The sequence below is a fragment of the Rhinolophus sinicus genome, linkage group LG11 (genome assembly GCF_036562045.2).
Source record: "Rhinolophus sinicus isolate RSC01 linkage group LG11, ASM3656204v1, whole genome shotgun sequence".
In the NCBI taxonomy this organism is placed as follows: domain Eukaryota; kingdom Metazoa; phylum Chordata; class Mammalia; order Chiroptera; family Rhinolophidae; genus Rhinolophus; species Rhinolophus sinicus.
In genome coordinates, this window is record NC_133760.1 from 60456440 (window position 1) to 60479899 (window position 23460).

Sequence of the window (23460 nt, forward strand, 5' to 3'; positions counted from 1 at the left end):
TCAGAATGATGATAAATGACTGTTACTGGTTTCTGTATTTACTATTTATCGTTATTTTAGAGTGTACTCTTTCTATGGATTAAACTGTGGTACAGCAGTATGCGTGTTATGCTGGCAGCAACTTCATACATTGTGTTTCCCATGTCTCTTGATTGTATCACGTTCCCGTGGACATGATGTAATCTCGTGTTGTTTTGTACGGTGACAGGCTTGTAGCCTAGAAGCAGGAGGCAGTGCTGTAGAGCTTAGGTATGCAGTAGGCTGTACCCTGTAGGTGCATGTACGTGCACTCTGTGATGTCCGTACAATGACAGACTCTCCCGAGAATGTATCCCCATCAGTAAGCAGCACATGACTGCAGAAAGTTAATTTCCGGGAAACCCAAGCTCTGGGATTCAGCAACTGACATAATTTTTTCTTTAAATTGAGTGGCTGACATGTGATTGACATTTAAATATGTATATATTTATATTTATATATATAGTTATATATATAGTTATATATACATATATATGTGTATACACACACACACACACACACACACACAGAGGGTGCCAAGAAAATGTATACACATTTTAAGGAAGGAAAACTGTATTAAAATTGTAATACTCAATATTATACCAATAACAACAGATGAATACAAGTCACGTTTGACTTCTGCAATGACAAGAGGTGCTCAAAGCGGTTACCATCAACATCCAGACACTTCTGATTATGGTGAACTACTGCTTGAGCAATGCTGACCAAAGTGTCCACTTGTATACATTTTTTGGTACCCCCGGTGTGTGTGTGTGTGTATAAAATATAAATATTTGACAAGTAAGGTCATTAGAAGAAGAGGAGGCAGAAAATCTTGCCATCAACAGCCATGAAAACAAAAGAAGGGCACATGAACAGTAACAATCAGAAAGAAAATTATTCCAGACTAAAAAGAGCCCTTCATATTTGATGACTTGTCACCTCTTTAATGAACGTATCACATTTTCTTTATTGTTACCACTTTGCTGAGGATTGATTAGATTTCATTATGGTGCCGAATCTGTCCCAGGACTGGCATTTAGAAAACACTGGCTTTTCCCACTTCTGTTCTATTCTAGGAAGTCTAGTGCCCAGAGGAAAAGCATGGCCTTTGTCACTCAAGAACAGATATGATGGTTTTTCTCCCTGTGGAAGAAATGTGTTTGAGTCTTCCTTATGACGAGTAAGGAAGCCAGAGACAAAAATAGAAAGCAAAGCAGGCAGCAGATAGAATCAGAGCTTTTTCATTGAAAAAGGGTTAGAAATGCCAGCTGACACTTTTCTTTTGATTACCTCGGAAGCAGTCACTCAGCGATCTTACTAGAAAGGAAAACAAGTGAAGCTTGGAAGTACCGAAAGCAGAAAAATAAGTTGCCAAGAAGCACAGACATCACGTTGTAACTCAGGCTGAGTTAAAATGCGGGTGTCATCTCCAGGTTCTTGAATTTTATCAGGGTAGGACGAGCCTCTGTGAGAATAAGGAAAAGAGGAAGGCTTCTATTAGTTTCGAAGTGTTTCTAAATGAATGATTGGTTTTGGCGTTTGTTCTGTAGTAACATAAGGGAGACTGCTTCTAGAAATCTCGACTTGTGTGTGGAAATAGAGCACGAATGAGTAGAGTTTTGTTTTTTTAAATGGAAATTCACAATTATACATCCGGTGGGAGCCAATGACCCCCTTGTATGGAGGGGAAAGCGGTGACCTGTTCTTTTAACTTGCTTCCACCTGGTGGCGGAGTCTCCAGGTGGGAGGTCCCCCCAACAAGAAGCATCAACCTCCAAAGCCCTGAACAAATTAGGCAGGAGTCAGGGGAGGGCTTGGTGAAACCTGTTCAACGTCCACTCCTCACACATGTATAGTCTACCTGTAGTTAAGGTGCACGAATGTGTAATGCAGTAAATTAGCGGATTATACCAACTCTGCTCAAAGGATCATTTTTTCTCGCCCCACATCCAGATGGTGTTTTTCGGCTACATGATATTCAGCATCCTCTTTGGCCTGTTGGCTGACCGATATGGCCGCTGGAAGGTAGGTTGGCCTTGAAGGGTGATTTGGAATTTTCTTTTGTGTATTCTTTTGTGGCTATGTCACCACTGCTTCTCTTGTCAAATGCTTTTTCTGCATCAATTGATATAATCATATGATTTTTGTCCTTTATTTTGTTTAGGTGATGTATCACATTGATAGGTTTGCATATGTTGAACCATCCTTGTGCCCCTGGGATGAACCCCACTTGGTCGTGATGAATAATGTTTTTAATGCATTGTTGCATTCGATTTGCTAGAATTTTGTTTAGGGTTTTTGCATCTGTATTCATCAGAGATATTAGTCTGTAGTTTTCTTTTTTTTGTGTTGTCCTTACCAGGTTTGGTATCAGGGTAATGTTGGCCTCATAAAATGAGTTAGGGAGTACTGTCTCTTCTTCAATTTTTTGGAAGAGTTTAAGCAGGATTGGTATTAGATCCTCTTTGAAGGTTTGGTAGAATTTGGGTATTTGGGTGTAGCTTTGAAACTAAGTCACTTGCTCACAGTCACACATCTGCTAAGATTAAACATCAAGACATACATCTATGTTTTTTTATTACAAACCCAAGCCTCTCTTCTTTTCTTGTCTGATTTCTTATGGGGAAGTCTTCTGTAAGCATAAACACAAAGGGAGAAGCCCCAAAGGAAAACATTAATAGAATTGGCTGTATGTTTTAAAGTATACAAAATAAATGCCGTAGACTCATAAATTAACATGAAAACACAAAGTATCTCAAACAAATGTAAAGAGCACAATGAAGGCATTTTGCAAAAGAAGTACAAAATAGTTAAGGGACCCTGAAAAGCATTCAGTCACAGGATTTGGCAAAAGCAAAGTGACATAGCGTCAATGAAAAGAAAACTGAATCTCTGGAACTTTAAGAAGGAGTTTTCTTTGGGCGTCACTGACAGCTATAGCCCAAGAGCAAAGCTTCCAGGAGCCTTGAAACAGTGCCCTAACTTAGGAGAAGCGAGTGACACTTACACAGGCAGAAAAGTCAGCCAAGTTACATTTGGTATGTCAGAAGTTTCGGCTAGTGTACGTACCTGTCAATGATTAGCAGTTTTACATCAGATGGAAAGAATGCATAGGAAAGATGAGGTTGGCTCGTCATGGTGCCCCTGGAAAGAATGCATAGGAAAGATAAGGATGGGTCTGGAAATTATTAAATTGCCTTGGAATTGTTTGAGATGCATTTTAAAATGTGGATTTTGAAAGAACAGGCACTGCTTTCTGTAATCACTGACCTTTAGTGTTGAAATTCTGCATGTTAGGGGCTAGCCCCCATGGTGTATGCCTTAGTGGGGAATTTAGGGAGGTCCTTTATATTCCCTTGGTCACTGATTTAGCCAGACCAGCTTAAGCACCCTTTCCTTTCCTCAATAGCAGATACAACTTTTTTCTTATGAAATCCATTTCAAACATCAAATCCATAAGGAATTTTTCTTAAAGAATCCTGCAAGTGTATAGATGTTCTCACATACTATTGGTATAGTTTTTCTGACCATCAGTTGGGCAGTATGAATCAAGAACCTTGAGAATATTCATCCGTCTCATCTGATAATTTTCATTCCAGGAATCTAGCCTGTTTCAGTCGTCAGAGCACCACAGAGATTTATGCACAGACATTGTCACACTCATTTTAATAGGAAATTGAAACCACCTCCACATTCAACAATAGGGAATAGATTCATGCACTGCATTTCATGTATTACTGTGTATCTTTCCAGTGTAATATTTTGCAGTCATTAGAAATACGTCTTCCCTTAGAAACGGAAGAAAATTGGACAAAATCATGTTAACAGTATTTTCTCTGGGTTGGAGAATCAAAGGTGATTTAAATATTTTTATTTCTTTTTCTTGCTTTTTCCCCCCATATTTTTTTACTGTGAACTTGTATTATTCTTACAATTACAGAAAAGCATGTATCTTAAATGTTCTCCTTATGCCCATTCCAACAATACTTGCTCGTGCTCCTGACATCGCTATGGACCGGAAGGGCAAGTGTTTGCATTCTCAGTGCAGTGGGAGAATTTTGAAGAATGGTCTAAACTCAGAATTGCAAATGAAAAGGGGGATCTACTAAATCTGACAAGTCCAGTGACCGAAAGTAACCTCACAGGGTGATCTGATCATAAATCCCTAACTGGGCAGGTCATGGTGGGGAGTCACACCCCAGGCCTGTAACTTCCTTAGTAAAAGGTTTATTTTTGCCTTAAGCACTGTCCATTGTTCTTGTGCATCTAGTTAACACACCTTTGAAACGCCAGCGTGATCCTCTTTTCCAGACCCCTCAGAGGAGTAACCACCCTCAAGAAAGCACATAGCACGTGATCTTGTCACTTATTACCACCCTTTTTACTGTAAATGTTAAATATTAACTATCCTGTACCCACAAACGTAAAGAAATAATGCGTCTCTCCATTTTGCTTTTTATCCAGTCAGAGAGATTTTCCCATCTTGCTTTCCCCTACATGTAATCTTACTTATGTTCCTGCCTCAATTCCAAATGCATAAAAAGAACTGCAAAACTGTCATTCTGCAGAGCAGTCGAGATCTTGCTTCCCAGCATGTTATCGGTTTGGCTCAAATAAACTCTTATAAAAATTCTCTACAGGTTTGGACGTTCTTATGTCAGCAGGACGTCTGGGCTTTCAGACAAGAGAACGTCATGGATTATCCGATGATTGTGAGAGATCAGTGCGCTGGCTGTAGGTCAGCTCCTCAGAGAGGCGAACATCTGGATGGAAATTAAAAATCACCTTCAGAAGTTGGGTTTTCTCCCCGACTTCTGAAGGGAGGCAGGCCTATTAATAAGTCTCCTTTGTTTGCTTCAGGTTTTGTTCCTGTCGTTCCTGTGGGGAGCCTACTTCTCCTTGCTGACCTCGTTCTCTCCCTCGTATATCTGGTTTGTCTTCCTGAGGATGATGGTTGGCTGTGGTGTGTCTGGCCACGCACAAGGGTATGAGCCCCAAAAGAGAGCTATGGACACCCACATACACTGTGGTTAATGGATTCATAGCATCAACAAGTTGCACATTTATAAACTTGTGCTAATTATTTCTGAGCTTTACTTTTTGGTAAGTGACGGCTGCTGATTCCACTAGGAGCTATAAGCTCATCAACACGACGTTCGAAGGTGACGCTCGCAGACGGCTGGGTTGAGCGTCTATTACCATTTTCGTCCCTAAGGCTGATCATTCTTCTTTAGATGAATACGATTTTGTTAGACTGCATGCTAACAAAAAATACCGTAGGTGATCGGGCACAGACACGTCAACCCACACACAGTCTGGTCATTTCTTTGGAACTTGTTGCAAGGGTTTAGTTTGACCATAAGTACCTGTCGCATTTAGGAATAACCATTTTAAAGTGCCATTGCCCTCCAACTTAAGACTGTTGTCAAAGTGAAATTGCAGAGCAGGGTGAGATGTACCGACAAAAATATGCTGGTTTGTCTGCCTTCTGGCCTTAGATAAGTGCACAGTGTCTTGTGCATGGGCTGTTGTGTACGGGCTTGAAAGATGTGCTGCTAAATTTTCTGCAACTTGGGAGCTTCCCTTAAATTAGCAGAGCTCCTCAGGCTGTTCTCTCCAGGGTGGAGAGAGTATGTTACAACTCCCTTAGAATATTTTACAAGATGTCAAAGCACCTAATTGTTATCTTAACACGTTAGGGAAAAAAAATTGTTCTTCCCTGGGGCGTAAGATAAGCATCGCTCTGAGCTGGAGCCTTGGAGGGGGAGAAGTTAGGTAGAATTTTAAAACATCCCTCAGGGAGCAGGCCAATAAATATGTTAAAAACCCCAAAGCCTTGCTAATAACTGCCACAGAGAAGAACAATTAGAAAACAGGTGGAATATCAGTCCTTTTATTCTTCTATTCACAACATTAATGTGTACTTAATTAGAAACTTGTGTTTTGACTGTCATCATTAGTTGGGAACACTACCTTTTCTCGGTTGTATTTTAATTTCCCAAGTATGTTTTAGAGAAGAGAACCAGGCTTGGGAAAACATTTTGCCAACATTTCTCCTGGCAAAAGAGATAAGGCTAATCTCTCTTAAATAGTAAGAGGTAAGAGGAGCAGGACACGCAAAGTCGTTCCTCTGGGATGGCGACTCTGTCTCCATTTTGAAGTGGCTCCATTTATGTTCTTTTTTTTTTAACAGCTGTAACAATTGTATTTTGATGTATGGTATCTAGGGAAAACTCTTCCGTTTTCCTTTAACGCTCTCACTCAGTACTGATAATACTTCACTTCTGACACCAGCTGTGTGCACTTTCCCCCCCACCAACCAATTCTCTGACACCAGCGGGATGTCCTACAATTCATTTCTGACCCTTCCCAGAGGTAGGCTAAAGATCCAGTTCCGCAAGACTGCCCCCCACTTCACCCCTTGCCAGGTAGTCAGTCCCCTGTTGACCCACAACTTCTGTCGAACTTGGCTACCAATCAAAAGTTCCCACAAACCCCTCCTTGGGTTTGAGAATTTGCTGGAGTGGCTGACACAACCCAGGAAACTAAGTTACTTACTATTATGAAACAGGTATTTATTACAAAGGACATTTGAAAGGATATAAACGAACAGCCTGATGAAAAGATACACAGGGCAAGGCCCAGAAGTGTCCTGAGCACAAGGGTCCCTGTGGAGTTGGGTGCACCTCTCCCGGCACACAGACGCCATTAGAGAGTTTTACGGAGGCTTCACCATATCAACTCATTTTCCAGTCCCTCTCCTCTCTCTGGAGGAGGGCTGAAAAGTCCCAAGTTCTCATCATGGTCTTTCTAGTGACTGGCCCATCCAGGAGCACACCGAGTGTCGCCTCATTAGAACAAAAGATGGTCCTATCACCCAGAAAATCCCAAGGGTTTTAGGAGCTCTTGTCAGGAGACCAGGGTCAAAGACCAAACATTAGCAGGAACTGGGGCTGAGAACAATATACTTATTTCTTACCATTTCACAATGATGAATGTCTGTGTTTTCTAATTCTTTATCTGTGACAAGAAAAAAATTATGATTGTTAAACAAAAAATTATTTGGTTTTAGAAAAACAAAATTATTGTGTTCTCCCCCCCTTCCTTTTTAGGCTAATCATAAAGACTGAATTTTTGCCTACAAAATATAGAGGCTACATGCTCCCCTTGTCTCAGGTAAGGGAACATAGGAATTCTACCCGGTCTTCTGATCCTGTAGAATATGATGTACATGGTTTTCCTCTGGCTGGTTGGTTGTTCTTGGACTAGCACCCTGCCTATTCCTTGGTGTGCATTTGGAATGCTTGCCCAAAGAGCATTGGGAATGCTTGACAACAGAGGTCCAATTCCAAGGTTTTCTGAGCCAGGACTTCTGTCATCTAACAGCATTGTGACACAGTAACCCATTCCTCAATAACCAGGAAACATTGCAATGGCTGGTTTCACTGGAATGACAGAAGCCCAGGAATGCATGTGGCATGAAATTTCTCTGGGGAGGGACATAGCTACTGACTGCCTTCCAAGGATGCTAGTGTCTGCAAGTCTCTAATTGGCCTGTAACTGTGGGAACATGCCATATCACCTCCTCCAGGTGAGCCATTTCTCCAGGTGAGAAGACTGGGATGGCCCCAAGCCTTTGCAGACCTTCTTGGCCATTGATTAGACGGTTTGCATCCAGAAGCTGTGTCACTCTAGATGCGCTTCTACAATCTTTCATGCCATCATTATCCCCAAATCCTGACCTTTCAGAGGGCCCAGAAAAAAGACAGCCCTTCCCACTGAACCATTATATATTTGGCAATAAATCAAGCAATAGGAGAAACATTTTAAAATTTATTTTTAATTTTCCTGATACTAAATTTAGGTAACAACAACAACAAAAATTAGAAATAATCTAACAACCACTGAATAACTCTTTACATTTCTCCCAGATTTTTTTCTTTTTTTTTTTCCAGATTTTTTTCTGATCTTTGCTGGACAGACACACACTTTTAATAGTTAGGGGGTGGATTTTACATTTAACATTATGTACTCGGCATGGTCCTGCTCAAGTTCATCTGTGGACATTTTCTCTTTCCATGGCGTGCTTCCTGGTTATGTCCTCTCCTTGCTGGTCTTTTTTCCCACATCTCCTTGGGTCATCTCATTTACTCCAATGATTTTAGCTGTCTATGTGCCTATGACCCCCACAATCTTTACCCACAACCAAGACAACCTCTTTGAACTTCAGACCCAGGTGGCCAACTCCCTGATAACCACTTAAATATCCTGCAGGCTCCTCAAATACAATGTTCATAGAATTAATCTCTTAATCTTCCTCTGAAGACTCTTATTTACATGTTCCCGCTTTTAGCTAATAGCAGACATTGTCCCTTTAGTCATCTGAGCCACACACTCAAGAGCTGTGCTGGACCCCTCCCTTTCCCTCACCCCCATTCAATCAATCACCAAACCCCACTAATTCATCCCCTATTAATGGACCCTCACCTGCAGTGTCCATCAGCAAACTCTCTCACCTTTACCTCCAAAACATGTACCAAATCCATCAGTTAAAAAGATTCATTTTGCCGTGTCACTACTCAAATCCTTTTAGTATCCCACGTCACCTGTCACCTGGTCTGCTGCAGTGGCTTATTACTGACTGTATCTACTGCTCTTCAGAAGGGTCATCCCTGACCAGTCAAGTCACTCTCCGTCCCCTTACTTCTATTTTTCATAAGCCTTACCACTTTCCGAAGTAATCTTGTTTTTTTTTTTTTTTTATAATTGAATTCCTTGGTGATGAAATGGTCACCCTAAGTAATCCCCCAAAGGATCTTTTATTGTATTATCTTCTCTCCATCTCTGTGAGGTGGAACGGAGTTTATTCTCCACCTACCAGAGGGGAAATAACGTTCAGGCTAAACACTCAGAATTGTTTTCATTGCCAACCGATGGGGCCTGGTCGTAGCTGGCTGCCATGTTATTTATTGATATAAAATCTCTAAGACATATTTTTCAGTGTGAAAATCAAAGTGTAAAGCATTTTTTATACTATATTATCATTTGTGAGAAAGAAGAGAAGAACAAAATACTATATCCTTCTTGTATATGTTTAGAACAGCTTTGGAAGGATGTAAGAAAGTGTAAGAAACGAGTAATACTGGGTCCTTCTGAGAATAGAAACTAGATGACAGGGAACTGGGAGAAGAAGAGAATCTTTTTACAATGTTCTCCTTTGTACCTTCAGTTATGAACCAGTGAATTATTTATTCAAGGGAAAAAGTCAGTTTCTTGGATCCTAGATTTTAAAACCTTTGGTGACGAGAACCCCCTTTCTAGTTGAGTCTCCTATTTACAGATAAGCAAATGGAGCCGTGGAGAAGTAAGTGACTTTCCCAATTCATCCAGGTCCTGGAGGTAGGGCTGGGAGTCGAACCTGAACCCCAGCTCCTCAGTCAAAGACCCTCTTCCACCTCCCCGTCATCTGGGGGTAAAAGGCTGGAGGGGGTGGCTCCTGAGACAGGCAGTGTGGAGCATGTTGGAGAGGAGGGCTTGGTCTCCCATCCCCCCAGGTGTTCTGGCTGGCGGGCTCCCTGCTCATCATCGGCCTGGCCTCTGTGGTTATCCCCACCATCGGGTGGCGCTGGCTCATCCGCATGGCCTCCATTCCTGGCATCATCCTCATCTTGGCCTTCAAGGTGAGGAAGCTCACGCTGCTCCCCCCTGACTCCCCCCCAACCCCCAGCTGCCCAGTGGCCTTGAGGCCTTGAGGGCCAGGGGTGCTGGAAATGTGGAAAGGGCTGTGTGGAGACTGGGCGGAAGGGAAGATGGAACAGGGCCCAGAAGCAGTTAGAAAGTGTCAAGAGTAATGCCTGCAGGAGACGAGGGGCCCTGAACTGCACCCTGGCCGTGGGGAGGGCAAGCAGGGTACCGCTGGGGGACGTGCTTTTCTGAGGAAGAACCAACTGGCCTTGACTCCGCTGTGAGGCCGCCTGAGGGGCAGGCAGGGAGCAGGCCAAGTCAATTCTCAAGGTCCCAGCTTCAGTGGAGGCGGTACTGTTTGCTGACTGTGGTGTTTAAACTATTCCACATCAGTGGGTTGAAGACCCCAACAGTCAGGACGGCTTCCTCCACCTCCTGGGTGCTGGAGGCCCCTGCTGTGGTCCCCCTTTAGACTGTTGCACTATGGGGAGATGCCAGGGTTCCTGCAAAGGGCTGGGGTGGCAGAGCAGTGGAGAGGCACTGGGGGCCTTGGGCGGTGGGTGTGTACTCATTGGATGTAAGAATTTCATTGTATTAACACATAGGTTGAGCCAAATTGCGATAAAGCTCAGTATCAACCTGCTGTCATCCAAGACGGGCCCACGATAAGGAGAACGTGACCTTTTCTTGTTCCAAATCACCCTGCAACTACGGTGCCTTTATGCTTGCTACATCCTTTCCCACCTCCTGAAACGGGCTGTGTAGTGTATGGAGCCATAATAGCTGTACCCATGGGGTCCACTTCAGTTGCAGTTCTGATGTTCTTTGTCATCTGTGCCCAGTTTATTCCTGAATCTGCTCGGTTCAATGTCTCCACCGGGAACACGCAGGCTGCCCTGGCCACACTGGAGCGGATTGCCAAGATGAACCGCTCCGTCATGCCGGAGGGGAGGCTGGTGGAGCCCACCCTGGTGAGTTCCCAGATGGAGGTCCTTTCCCTACCGTGGTGGCCACCTGGAAATCCTTACTCCTGGAAGGCGAGAAGGAAGGGGACTTTGGCTCCCTGGTCCTGCCCCTGGAGGGACTAGAAAAAACGAGCAGAGTAGATGGGACTAAATCCAGCCCTGCAGCAGTCAGGGAGTCCTGCTCAGTTACCTAACTTCACTGTCCCCATCAATAAAATAGGAATAGTAACACCTAGATTGCAGAGCTAGTCACATGATTTGGCATCATGGTTTATAGGTGAGAGACCGTGTTACAATTTTACCTTCCTGTACTGGCCTTGTCTTATTTTGTTACCAAAATTGTAAACGTCATTAAATAATTTTTTTTTTTTAAATTTGACGTTGAAATTCTAATGGTTCTAGGACTCTCAAGGTCAGTCTGCATTCATTTCTCACACCAGCTCAGACCACCCACCTGCAGCCGGGTCAGTCACAGGCTTCTGGAAGAGTTTTACCAGAGCCACCTTCCTCACCTGTCCTGCCCGCTCAGCGACAGTATCTATCAGATAGGAATTAACCTCTTGGAATGTTTGGTAAATCTTGCCTATAAAGCAATTTACACCTAATATTTATTTTTGAGGTGAATGGTAGGGTGAAAGTTAGGGGGTGTTAGAAGGAAGAGTTTTAAAAACTGTTTTAAATTTGTGTGATGGTTAGGGTCCATGTTTAATCCTTTTGAGGCAATTTTGGTGATGCATATATTTTAGAAAATTGTCCAATTCATCTAGGTTTTCAAATTTATTAACATAAAATTGTTCTTAGTGTTTTCTTGTGAGTTTCAAAAATCTACTGTGTATGTTCACTTTGTTCATTTTTAATATTGTTTACTTGTGCCTTCTGTCTTTTTTTCTTGGTCCCTCTTAGTAGAGGTTCATTAATTTTATTAAACTTCGAGGAACAAGATTGTTTTTTGGTGTTCTCTTTATTGATTTTTTGGTAGTCTTATTAACTCCTACTCTTTTGTTTTTTTCTTTGGCTTTTTAGCTCTTCTGTCTTCTAGCTTCTTGAGTTCAGTATTTAGCTCACTTATTTTCAGTCTTTGATTTTTAATAAACTGTTTGGTTGCACTCAACAAGTTTTGTTAGAGTAATTTTATTTTATTTTTTTAAACTTTTATTTATTTAAGTGTGTTTTTCCAGGACCCATCAGCTCCAAATCAAGTAGTTGTTTCAATATAGTTGTGGAGGGCGCAGCTCACAGTGGCCCATGTGGGGATGGAACCGGCAACCTTGTTGTTAAGAGCAACTGTGCTCTAACCAACTGTGCTATGTGGCCACCCCTATTTTTATTTCTATATTGTAATTGTTATGAGTTTCTCTTTAATCGATGAGTTATCTGTTTATGATCTTTTGTATTCTGTCTCTAATTGCATTTTGGTCAGAGGATGTTATCAATTATTTGGAATTTATTGAGATTTTTCTCTAAATAGTGACTTTTTATTAATGTTCCATGCATGCTTAAAAAGGACGTGTGTTCTCATTGAGTACATGTTATTAGGGCCATGTAAATGTCTGATATTTGTCTAGACTTTGCCTGCTTGAGTTAACAGTTTTTCACTAAGGTGATGAATTTGTTCATATCTTCTTCTAGGCCTGATAGTTTACTCCACAGATTTTGAGGCTATCATATGGCATCCTAGTATATGATTGACTTATTCTGTGTGTGAATGATTATTATTTGAAATATTTCTTTATCCCTATATTGCTTTGTGCCTTAGATTTTGTTTTCTCGCATAGTAACATACCGAAACTGGCTTTAGTTAGAACTTTCCTAGTATATCTTTGTTCCAGCCCTTTACATCTAACCTTTCTGTATTGCTTTGCTTAAATGTCTTGCTTATAAATATATAGCTGACGTTTATTTTTTATCCACTCAATCTGATATCCTGTCTTTCAATGAGTTTGATCCATTTATATCTACTGTGCTTACTCATGTATTTGGACGTACTTATGTCATTTTTTATTTCCTCTTAACCATGTCTTTCCTTTACTGCTTTCTTTCGCCTTTCTCCTTCCATTAGATTAACTGTTGGCGCCACCCTCCCCTTGCTTTTTTTATGATTTCCTTCTACTGGCTTGGAATTTATGCACTCTCTTTTATTACAGAAGTAACGCATAAATATTGAAAATGTGCACCTACGCACCTAGTGTTATGTGGTATCTTTATCTGAACAATATGAGGACCTTAAGAGATACTAATTCTGACCTAGTCTCATCATCCAAATCATTTTTGCCTGGTATTTTAGTTTCACTTTGTTCCTAAGGTTTCCTAAATTAGACATGATTTCTTAACCCAGTATCTGTTTAGATTTAATGTTTTTACTACTGTCTTTTTTTTAAAGTTGATTTCTAACTTAATTTTTACAACCACATTCGTGTATCCCCCTCTTTTCAAATGGGTTAATTTGGTTTCCTACTTAATATTTCAATGTTGGATCTATCTGGGTTTAATTGGATATAAGAAACATGGTACAGATCTAGCTTTGTCATATCCATATGGCTAACCAGTTGCACTCATATATTTTTATTGAATAATCCATCCCTTATGTATTTGAGTCTATTCTTGAATATTCTATTCTGTTCTAATAAAACATAACATTTGTAGGTTCAAATTTATATGGGGATTTATTGAAAAGAGGGTATTTCATATTGTTGGGAAAAGTATACAGGTTAATTGTTGGTCCAATATGACACGTTTAATTACAGTATTTTGCAATGTATTCTTTATATCTAATAGCATAGGTACCCCATCAAAGTTCTTTTTCAGAATTTTCCAAGTGATTTTCTCAGTACTGTTTTTCTAGAACAACTTTGAAGTCATTTTATCAAGATCTCCTTATTCCTCCCCTCCCCTGCAAAAGAAAGAAAGAAAGAAAGAAAGAAAGAAAGAAAGAAAGAAAGAAAGAAAGAAAGAAAGACCAAAACACCCAAAACAAACAAACCTCTGAGATTTTCATTGGGTTAATATAAGAGAATTCATACCTTCATAATATTAGTATTGCTCTTCTGATCCAAGTATATTTCCCCATTTATTCAAGTCTTTTTATATTCCTCAGCAGAATTTTACAGCAACTTACATAATCCTTGCACGTCTCTTGTAAAATCTATTCCTATCTATTTTGTTTTCAAACACTATCGTAGTTCTATCTGGTTCATCCCTCTTCTAGTCTGTGCTGGGTGGGTCATTTATTTTTGCAGTTTTTGTCCTCTGAAATACTTTCATAGCTTCATAACCCTCTTATCAACAGTAAACGCCAATTTCTTGGTTGTTAAATGGCACCTATGTTAATAGAATTCCTCATGAACCTGTTGAAGAAAACATTTCTCTGGGGGACAGCAAAACACATCTTTAACAGAACTGGGCACCTGAGATCCAGACTAGCTGTAGGGCTTGAACTCTGCCTAAGGGGTCGCCCCTGGCCTCTGCTCACAGTCCAGTCCTCTGTCTTTATCTTTCCATAAGATATTGACACTTGTAGTTGACACGATAGCAAACCTCACATTTACCATGCTTGAAACAAAAATCCTCCTCCATCCAGCTTTTCCCCCCCTCTTTCCTGTCTTTTCTTCCTTTTTTATGATTGTGGTAAAATGCACATAACATAAAATTGAACTTTTTTTTTTTTTTTTTTTTAAAGATTTTATTGGGGAAAGGGAACAGGAGTTTATTGGGGAAGAGTGTGTACTTCCAGGACTTTTTTTTTTTTTCCCCAAGTCAAGTTGCTGTCCTTTCAATCTTAGTTGTGGAGGGCGCTGTTCAGCTTCAAGTTGTCCTTTCAGCCTTAGTTGTGGAGGGCGCAGCTCAGCTCCAGGTCCAGCTGCCGTTGCTAGTTGCAGGGGGCGCAGCCCACCATCCCTTGCGGGACCCGAGGAATCGAACCAGCAGCCTTGTGGTTGAGAGCCCACTGGCCCATGTGGGAATCGAACTGGCAGCCTTCCGGGTTAGGAGCATGGAGCTCCAGCTGCCTGAGCCACTGGGCCAGCCCAAATTGACCATTTTTTAAGTGTACAATTCAGTGGCATTAAATACACTCAGAACTGCTTCTCCGTCCAGTATAGAGTGGTACAGACACTCTATACCAATTAGGCAATAACTCCTCACTCCTGCCCACTCCCAGCCCTGGGTAACTTCTTTCTGTCTCTATGAATTTGACTATTCCAGGTGTTTCATATAAGGGGAATCCTACAATATTGTTTCTGGCTCATTTCGTGTCACATCCCCTACCAGGCCTTAGTTACTGCTCTTCTCCCTCTGTGGTGTCCCCTTTGACTCACTTCAATCCCTCTTGCCACCATGCCCAACCAGCTGCTACCGTGTTTCCCTGAAAATAGACCTCGCCGGACCCTCAGCTCCAATGCATTTTTTGGGGCAAAAATTAATGTAAGACCCGGTCTTATTTTATCATAATATAAGACTGGGTCTTACTTTAATATAAGACTGGGTATTATTTTAATATAAGAACAGGTCTTATAGAACGTAATGTAATGTAATATAATATAATATGATATAATACTGGGTCTTATATTAATTTTTGCTACAAAAGATGCATTAGAGCTGATGGTCCAGCTAGGTCTTATTTTCAAGGAAACACAGTCTGTCCCCTTGGTACCTTCATGACAGTGTTGTTTACATTTAGTCTGTTTTATTTTCACATGGCCACCTCATTGCTGCATGCCCCACAATTTCATCCAGTGCAATACTGTCAGATGAATTTTATTTTACTTGTTTTGGTTAATAACATTACATAAGTTTCAGGTGTACAATTCTATAATACACCATCTGTATATCGCATTGTTTGCTCACTACTCAGAGTCAGTTCTCCTTCCGTCATATTTGATACCTGTTACCCTCTTCGTCCTCCCTCCATTTCCCTCTTATAACCACCATGCTGTTGTCTGTATCTATGAGTTTGGTTGGTTGGTTGGTTGCTTACTTCCCACATCTGAGTGCAATCGTATGGTTCCTTTTCATCTGACTTCACTTAGAGTGATACTCTCAGATCCATCCATGTTGTCACAAATGGCTCTATTTCATCCTTTTTTGTGGCTGGGTTACTGACTATGGGCAAGAACTTTTGCTAATTACCCTAAAGACACAAAAAGAAATTGGGCATTCCATCCTCTTTTCAAATTTATGCCTTTTTTTTTTTCTTACAAAATTCTCACACTCTTTTTAAATGTCAGGATTTTAATGTTAATATTAAAAGCATCTCCCATTAGTTTTGCGGTTAGTTTTCATGTATGCTCCTATTTTCCACCACACCCCTCACCAGCACTGGTGAGAAAAGGAAGAATAAAAGGGTTAGAATCATCAATTCAATGACTCTTGGTACTTGCCAGTGGTAATAAGAAGCATGAAAAGACTGAGTGGCTGAGATGAACGTATTTAAAATCATTATCTCTGGGTTGGGTGAAATGTACTCATGGGGGCTGAGTGGTTATCTCACCCATCACATTCCCATGTTCTCATTTTCTGTGCTCTAAAATATTAGACACACCTTTGCTTGTCCTTAACCTACTAAGTCTATTCTGTCTCCCCCTTTTCACCACCCTAGAAAAAAAGAGGAAGATTTGCAGACCTGTTGGATGCCAAATATTTAAGGACCACGTTACAGATCTGGGTCATATGGTAAGAATGTAGTTATTTCAAAGTGAGTTTTAAATAAACATTTAGAGAAAGCTTACTGAAGTAAATCCACTCTGAATGTTATGGGGAGAAAAACACAAGACTCCAGCAATGTTTGATCTTTCTGGTAACACCACCAACCAAAGACATATATGAGGTAATTTTTAAAAGAAAAAAAATCCTGTAGATTGTCTACAACCAGTTTTTTATTTTTCATCTGAGCACATGAGCTCATGTTCTAACCTTTTGCAGCCTGGTTCACCATTACAAATCTACCCGAAGAGCTAAAATTAAAAAAAGACTGACTGTACCAAGTGTTAGGGAGGATGTAAAGTAACTGGAACTTGCATATACCTGCTAATTGCAGTTCAAGGTAGTATAACCACTTTAGAAAACTGTTTGGAATCAAATATATGGTGATGGAAGGAGAACTGACTCTGGGTGGTGAACACACAATGGGATTTATAGATGATGTAATACAGAATTGTACACCTGAAATCTATGTAATTTTACTAACAGTTGTCACCCCAATAAATTTAAAAAATAAATTAAAAAGAAAAAAAGAAAACTGTTTGGAGTTACCTATTGAAAATACGCATATCCTATGGATGACTCAGCAATTCCACTCCTGGGTTTATACCCAACAGAAATGCATACATGTCCACCAAGAGACATTTACATGAATGTCCATAGCATTAGTTTATTTCTAACAGCCCCAAACTAGAAAAACCCACACATCCATCAACAGTATAATGGGTAGATTGTGTTATAGTCATACATATGAATACATAGTACGTGATTGCATTTATATAAAGACAGAAAACAGGCAAAACTAACCCACAGTGTTGGATTCAGGAAAAGGTTATCTACCTGCCTTTTTCAGGTATAATTCCTATTACTAGGTCAGTCTGTCTCCTCCTTTTGAGACATTGTGATTTTTAAAATACTCTTAGTATTTGGAAATTAAACAAGTTAAAGTTACTTTGATAACAAGGGGAGGTATTGTGATTGTTTTTTAGTATTTCAATACAAAAATTCCCAAATGTGCATGAAAGCGGAGAGGATACCGTGATGAACTCTGATTCACTTGTCACCCAAATCTGACAATCATGGCTGTTCACCCATTTTTGCTTCGGCTACGTTTTTCCTGGGCTGAGGTAGTTTCAAGCAAGCCCCAGGCTTCATGACATTTCATCCCCAGATACTTCATTAGGTGTCTCAACTACTTGAGGACATTTTCTTAGATGACTCCAATCGTATAATCGCACTGACAGGGTAACAATCATCACGGTACTAGCATCCATTATCCAGAGCATATGATTTCCCCTGATTGTCCCCATATGTCTTTTACAGCTGGCTTTTACAACTGTTTCTGCAAGACGGAAGGAACAACGGGGATTTCTGGGAGGCAGATATTATTCTTTTTCTTGACATTGATTTATGAACTTTTCTGTATGTTATTTTTATATCTCAACAAGGATAGCGATGAAAGAGTAGGAAGAAAATATAAAGCAAAAGCAAAAACCTTCCATAGCTCCTCATGGCCTGCGAAAGACTTTTTGTGATAGGCAGACTTCTAAAGATGACCCCCAACCCCAGGGGATTCAACCACACACTAATTTGGATGCTGTTGTGAAGGGACCGTGCAGATGTAATTGAACTTACAGGTCGTAAAGTAGGGAGATTATCCTCGATTTGGCAGGGGCCCCTCGAGTCCTTAAAAGTAGAGAAATTTCTCCCACTGGAATCAGAGCTGCAGTACAAGAGAAGACAAGAGACGAGGCAGCGGGAGAGAACAGAGAGATGCAAAGCAAGAGGACTCAACCCCCTTGCTGCTGGCTGGCTTTGAAGACAAGGAATGAAGGAAGCCTGTAGAAGCTGAGAACAACTGGTCAACAGCCAGCGAGGAAACAGGAGTTGTACAGCCCCCCCCCCCCCCAGCTGAATTCTGCCAGCCATCTGGGCGAGCTTGCAAAATGGATTCTTTCCCCCTCCCCCAAAGGCGTGCCGACCTGTCTGCAGTTTGATTTCTGCCTCTTAGATGCAGAGCAGAGAGGTCAGCCACACCCACACAACTTCTGACTTCCAGAACTGTGAGATACTAAATGTGCGTTGTTTTAAGCCACTAAGTTTGTGCTAAGTTGTTACAACAGCGACAAAAAAATGAGTCCGAACTTCAAACACCTTCACCAGGCTTGTGGGGCCCTGTACCACCTGGCCCCATGCTACTCTGGCAAATTGGTTCCCACATGCTGCCCCGTCTCCCCTGCTGCATGCGTGAGCCCATCTTTCTTCTCCCTTCCCTGCTTCCCTCACTCTGACTTCTCCACCTGGACCACTCTCCCCACTTCTCCCCCCACTCATGGTGCCGCCGCCTCCTTCAGGCCTGCCCGCAGCTTTTCCTCACGTCCACCTTTTCTCACTTCCAGGCTGGGCATCTCTTTCGCCTACTATGGGGTCATCCTGGCCAGCGCTGAGATGCTGGAGCGGGACCTGGTCTGTGGTTCTCGGTCTGAGTCTGAAGTGGTGGTGACCGTGGGGGTCTCAGAGGAGAGCCAGAGCCCCTGTCACTGCCACATGTTTGCCCCCTCCGACTACCAGACCATGATTATCAGCACCATTGGGGAAATTGCTTGTAAGTGTTTCTCTGTGCATTGGGTGGAGGGCACGCTTCTCAGAGCTTTAGAGGAGAGAAACGGGGAATAACTTCCCAGATCATGCTCACATGTCTCCAGTATGGACGGGTGTGGGGAGGAAAGCCTGGAGAAGGAGAGCTCGGCATCACTGAATTGTATCGACGCTAAGATGCATTTTTCTTTCTTCACATTTGAACATCCCTGAAATTGGGATGCTTGCAATGGCTTGTGAGATTGAAATTTGCAGTACTGTTTGTTTCAGTAGATCTGAAATAATGGTACTTAAAATTCAATGGCACCTTGAATTTGATGAAACAGTATAAAACATTTAAAGCATAGATGTAGCAAGTTGGCAATTTACAATAGGCCTACAGGAGGACATAATAAGCATCCTGGGCATAAAATGTCCTTTATATACACCAGTGTTTGTTGTACTTTTCCCACGTGGGTCCAAGAATGTCACAGTAGTCATGAAGTGGATGACAGTGTGACTGGGTCTTGGCAGGAATACCCACAATGACTAGGAGGCTTCCATGCCAGTGTTGGTAAGAGCCAGTTGCCTTCAAAGTTCCAGGAATTGTCTTTGTCATTTGCTTTCTAGTGAATCCTTTAAATATCCTGGGCATTAATTTCCTGGGCAGACGGCTGAGCCTTTCTATCACCATGGGATGCACGGCTGTCTTCTTCCTTCTCCTCAATATTTGCACGTCAAGGTATTTTCTCTCTGGTGGCTTCAAAATAATGTAGTTTTGTGCAGTCATTTTAAGATGGGGTCTCCTAACCCATCGTGTTCAGTGGGGGTTGGGGGCAAGTGCCTTTCACCAGGAGAGTTGAGAATGGGGTGCTTGTTTGTCTAGAGCGATCTTGACTGGTACCTACCCCTCCCATTCCCAGTCCCACTGGCCCGGCCCCTCTCCAGTTATCACAGGACATGGGTGCCAGTGTGGGTGTACTCACTTCGCCCACCAAAATATTTAGCATCTTTGTGCAAAGCTTCCTGGAGAAAGGGGACTCTAGTTTTGATCCAAATTATCCTGACCATTGTCAAGATAGTTTAGTGATAGACACCATACCTGTGGTGTGAAAATTCATTTCACTGTTAATTTGCAACCCTGGAGTGACCTCAATGGTAATATTCGTATTTATCACTTATTCTGCAAACTGCATCATTTTTGGGGAGGGGGCGGGGGTGGCAGAACGTGTGCTAATCTGGGGGACCAGGCCGGAATGGCACAGGTTGGGGAGTAGGATTGAAGGCTTGAGTCCGGCATTTGCTTTAGGACCCCACCCTCAGGCCACCTGAGGAGCAGCAGCTCCGGGAACCTGGTGATCTGTGGGTGTGTGTGAGCATTTCTAAGGCACTGCGGCCATGGCCATGGGAGGCTGTGTATGCTGCCTCTGGTAACTTCTCTCGCTTCCTGTTCCTAGAGCCGGCCTCATTGGCTTCCTGTTCATGCTGAGGGCTTTGGTGGCAGCCAATTTCAATACCATCTACATTTACACTGCTGAGGTTAGTTCGGGGGAAGGGGCTGGTTACCATGCGGAAGGGCGTGCAAGGTGAGCTGCTTAGAGGGGGTGTCCGTCCACAGATCGTGCGTCCCTGGCTTCTTGTTGACTTTTGACGATTTTCTATAAACACCCCATTAAAATGACGCCAGAAAGTTTATTTGATACGGAGTTTCCTCTGCCTCATTAAATTGAGTGAAAGTCAGTGTCTGAGAAGAGAGGGCCTTCTCCCTTTCTCCCTAAACAGCATGTGTATAAAAAAGAACTTGTTGCCCTAGCACCATGCTTCCAGAAGTAGCTCGGGTAGTTATGTATTGCTGTCAAGATGTAAAACTCCCCATTTCTCTCTCTTTTTGAAGTTACAACGTATGTTTCACCTTTATTCTTTTGAAAGAGTACACCCCCTTCGTCTGTTACTTGCTGTGTAGCTTAAATTCAAACATAATAGTAATGTAGTCTTTCTTTGCTGAATTGACACACCTATTATATGCAAGGTACTATGTGCAGGAGATAAACGATCTTCTCACAAACCCTCACGTTAAAGCATTAATATTCCTAGAAATAAACAATATCTGAATAGTAAATTGAGTATTTTAACTGCTTTTACCATTCATTGAGCTAGAAAAAACAGTGCTATAGGGACTGATAAAGCTGCATTTATTTCCATTTCAGGAAATGCAGAAGCCATTCAGATTACAGATACGGCATGTCAAAACCATTAAAGCCACAGAGAAATATTCTCCCCCACATACAGATAAAAATAGAACATTATGACATGCTCAACATATACATAATACTTGATTTAATTCCATTAACAGCTCCTAAAATTATTTTGTGAATTTATGAACCTAAAAATCAGTGTGCTTCTCAAGTTATATTTGGAATATTCAATTTAACAGACATTTTGGAATGTGTTCATTTCAGAGTCATTTCCAAGTATTTACTTTTTTCGGATACTTCTTGTTAAAGAAAAACCCCAAAGCTGTGTATCCGAAGATGATCATCTTCTATTATTCCATCTCCCCAACTGTCAAAATATAAACAAAAGATTGTGCTGATATTATATCAAGAACATCACCCTGTATCTGAATGCATTGTTTTTAGGGACAGTCAGAAGCCTCATTTTCTAGAAAAAGAAAGCAACCTTCCCATAAAGGCACTCTACCTCAGACCTTCTCTTAGAAACACGGGATTGTCCCTGAGGCAGGAAGTCATCTTGCTTTTGCATTTCACAGATGGTGGCTAATTAGATGTGGCCAAGGAAAGGGGCTCCGTGCTTTGCGCTTTGCGTTAGTGAAATGGTACAAACGGTTTTATTGGTATTCTGTAGCATCAAGAGAAAATTGTCCAGAGTTTTGAAAAACCATTCTTTCATATCAAGTATTCTCCCTACCATCTTATTAAATCGTATTTGCTTACTTATTTACCTCTGCCAGTTCCTATAAGAATTCTGAATTAATTAAGTACGGATTATTAGGGTTTACTATGAACGCAAGAAAGTTGCAGCGAGAAAGTAGATAATGCCACCAGATTCCACATTGAGAAGACGGTGCATGGTGGCGCCTGTGCCTGGCACTCTGCTTGATTCTTCTCACTGCATCTGGATGAAAGGTGTCGTTGACTCATTATTATTTGGAGAGTACTTTCTTTCCTTTCAGCGGAATCACCTTTATACATTTATAGCTCTAAAGCAGAATTCTGTCTCATTCCAGAGCTTACGTTTCTAAAAGTATATTTGGAATATTCAGTTAAACACATAAGTTGGAATGTGCTCACTTAAAGGATAATTTCTACTGTTTTGGGGGCAACAGTTCTTGTTTAAAAATTCAGCGTGGTGTGCCTGAGAACATGAACATCTTGTATATTCTACATACGTAGTATATAGAATACTTGGTACTTAATATCTACCAGAGCCTGACCTGGGGAGGGAAGGGCAGAGGAGAGAGGCGATGCCTGAATTAACTGTTGCTCTGTGCTCCTCCCTCCAGGTCTACCCCACCACGATGCGTGCTTTGGGGTTGGGAACCAGTGGCTCCTTGTGTCGCATTGGAGCAATGGTGGCGCCATTTATATCCCAGGTACAACCCACGGGTCTCTGCAGGGAGGATGGGTCTATGGGAGATGGGAAAGAGGAAACCCCGGTCCCTTCATGAGGAGGGTGTAACCAAAGATTTGTTTACTTAAATAAGTTTTCTTGAGGGGCAATTTTCCCATTGTTTGGCGAATCTGGGGAAAAGGCTAAATTAATGCTTCTAGGCTTCCATTCAATTCAGTAGCAGGTGGTGCAATGCAAGCAGGGTTTGGATTTTTGGGGGTGTTGTTGGGGGAGGATGCAAAAGAAATGGGTGACACAAGGAGCTTGAGCAGCTGAATGACAACGGGCTCTAACTTTGACTCTTGACCCTGTCCAGGGCTGCAATTAAAAAACTCTGCACAGAAATGAAGGGAGGTTGAGCCCAGGTACAGGGAAGTGGCCTTGGGCAGGGTCCAGGGCTTGGGCAAATCAGTCGCAGGCTTGGATAAAATCTAGGGGTGACCTGGACCCGTGATGGAGGCCTCCTGAGACTTCCAAGGTATGAGAAGTCGACGACTTGTAAAGGGAAATAGCACCTCAAGTAAAATGCTCGCTGGTACAGGGCCCGGAGATGGGACCGAGATTCGTGTGTTCCAGGAAGAGGGAATTGCTATGGTGAGCAAAATGGAGAGAACTATAGGGGAGAATGTCTCTCACTGGCATATTGAAGACTCTGCATTTTTTTCTTAGGAGTAGTGGGAAATAGGCAGGTGAATGACATGATCCGTTTAGCATTTTTTAATAAAAGCACTGTAGTCGCTATGTAGTGAATTGTTGAGGGGGGATAGGAACAAGGGTGGCGCAAGCTCATAAGACTAATTACTAATTTCACATGGTCACGTACACTTACATGAAATGGGAGATTGCAGAATTCTGGAAAACCCTTTCTCTTATCGTAGAAAGATATAGG

The 23460-nt window shown here is 41.8% G+C and overlaps 1 protein-coding gene across 2 annotated transcripts in view; it reads left to right on the forward strand.

The window, feature by feature from the left end:
- SVOPL (SVOP like) overlaps positions 1-23460 on the forward strand; it is a 47383-nt gene that overhangs the window by 10372 nt on the left and 13551 nt on the right. For both annotated transcript variants that reach the window (XM_019750519.2, XM_074315317.1), the window contains exons 5-14: positions 1975-2046; positions 4882-5006; positions 7134-7197; positions 9576-9701; positions 10548-10676; positions 16264-16337; positions 18764-18969; positions 19572-19683; positions 20399-20480; positions 22465-22554. In XM_019750519.2, coding sequence (XP_019606078.2) covers positions 1975-2046; positions 4882-5006; positions 7134-7197; positions 9576-9701; positions 10548-10676; positions 16264-16337; positions 18764-18969; positions 19572-19683; positions 20399-20480; positions 22465-22554 — 1080 coding nt within the window. The remainder of the gene's footprint in view (positions 1-1974; positions 2047-4881; positions 5007-7133; positions 7198-9575; positions 9702-10547; positions 10677-16263; positions 16338-18763; positions 18970-19571; positions 19684-20398; positions 20481-22464; positions 22555-23460) is intronic.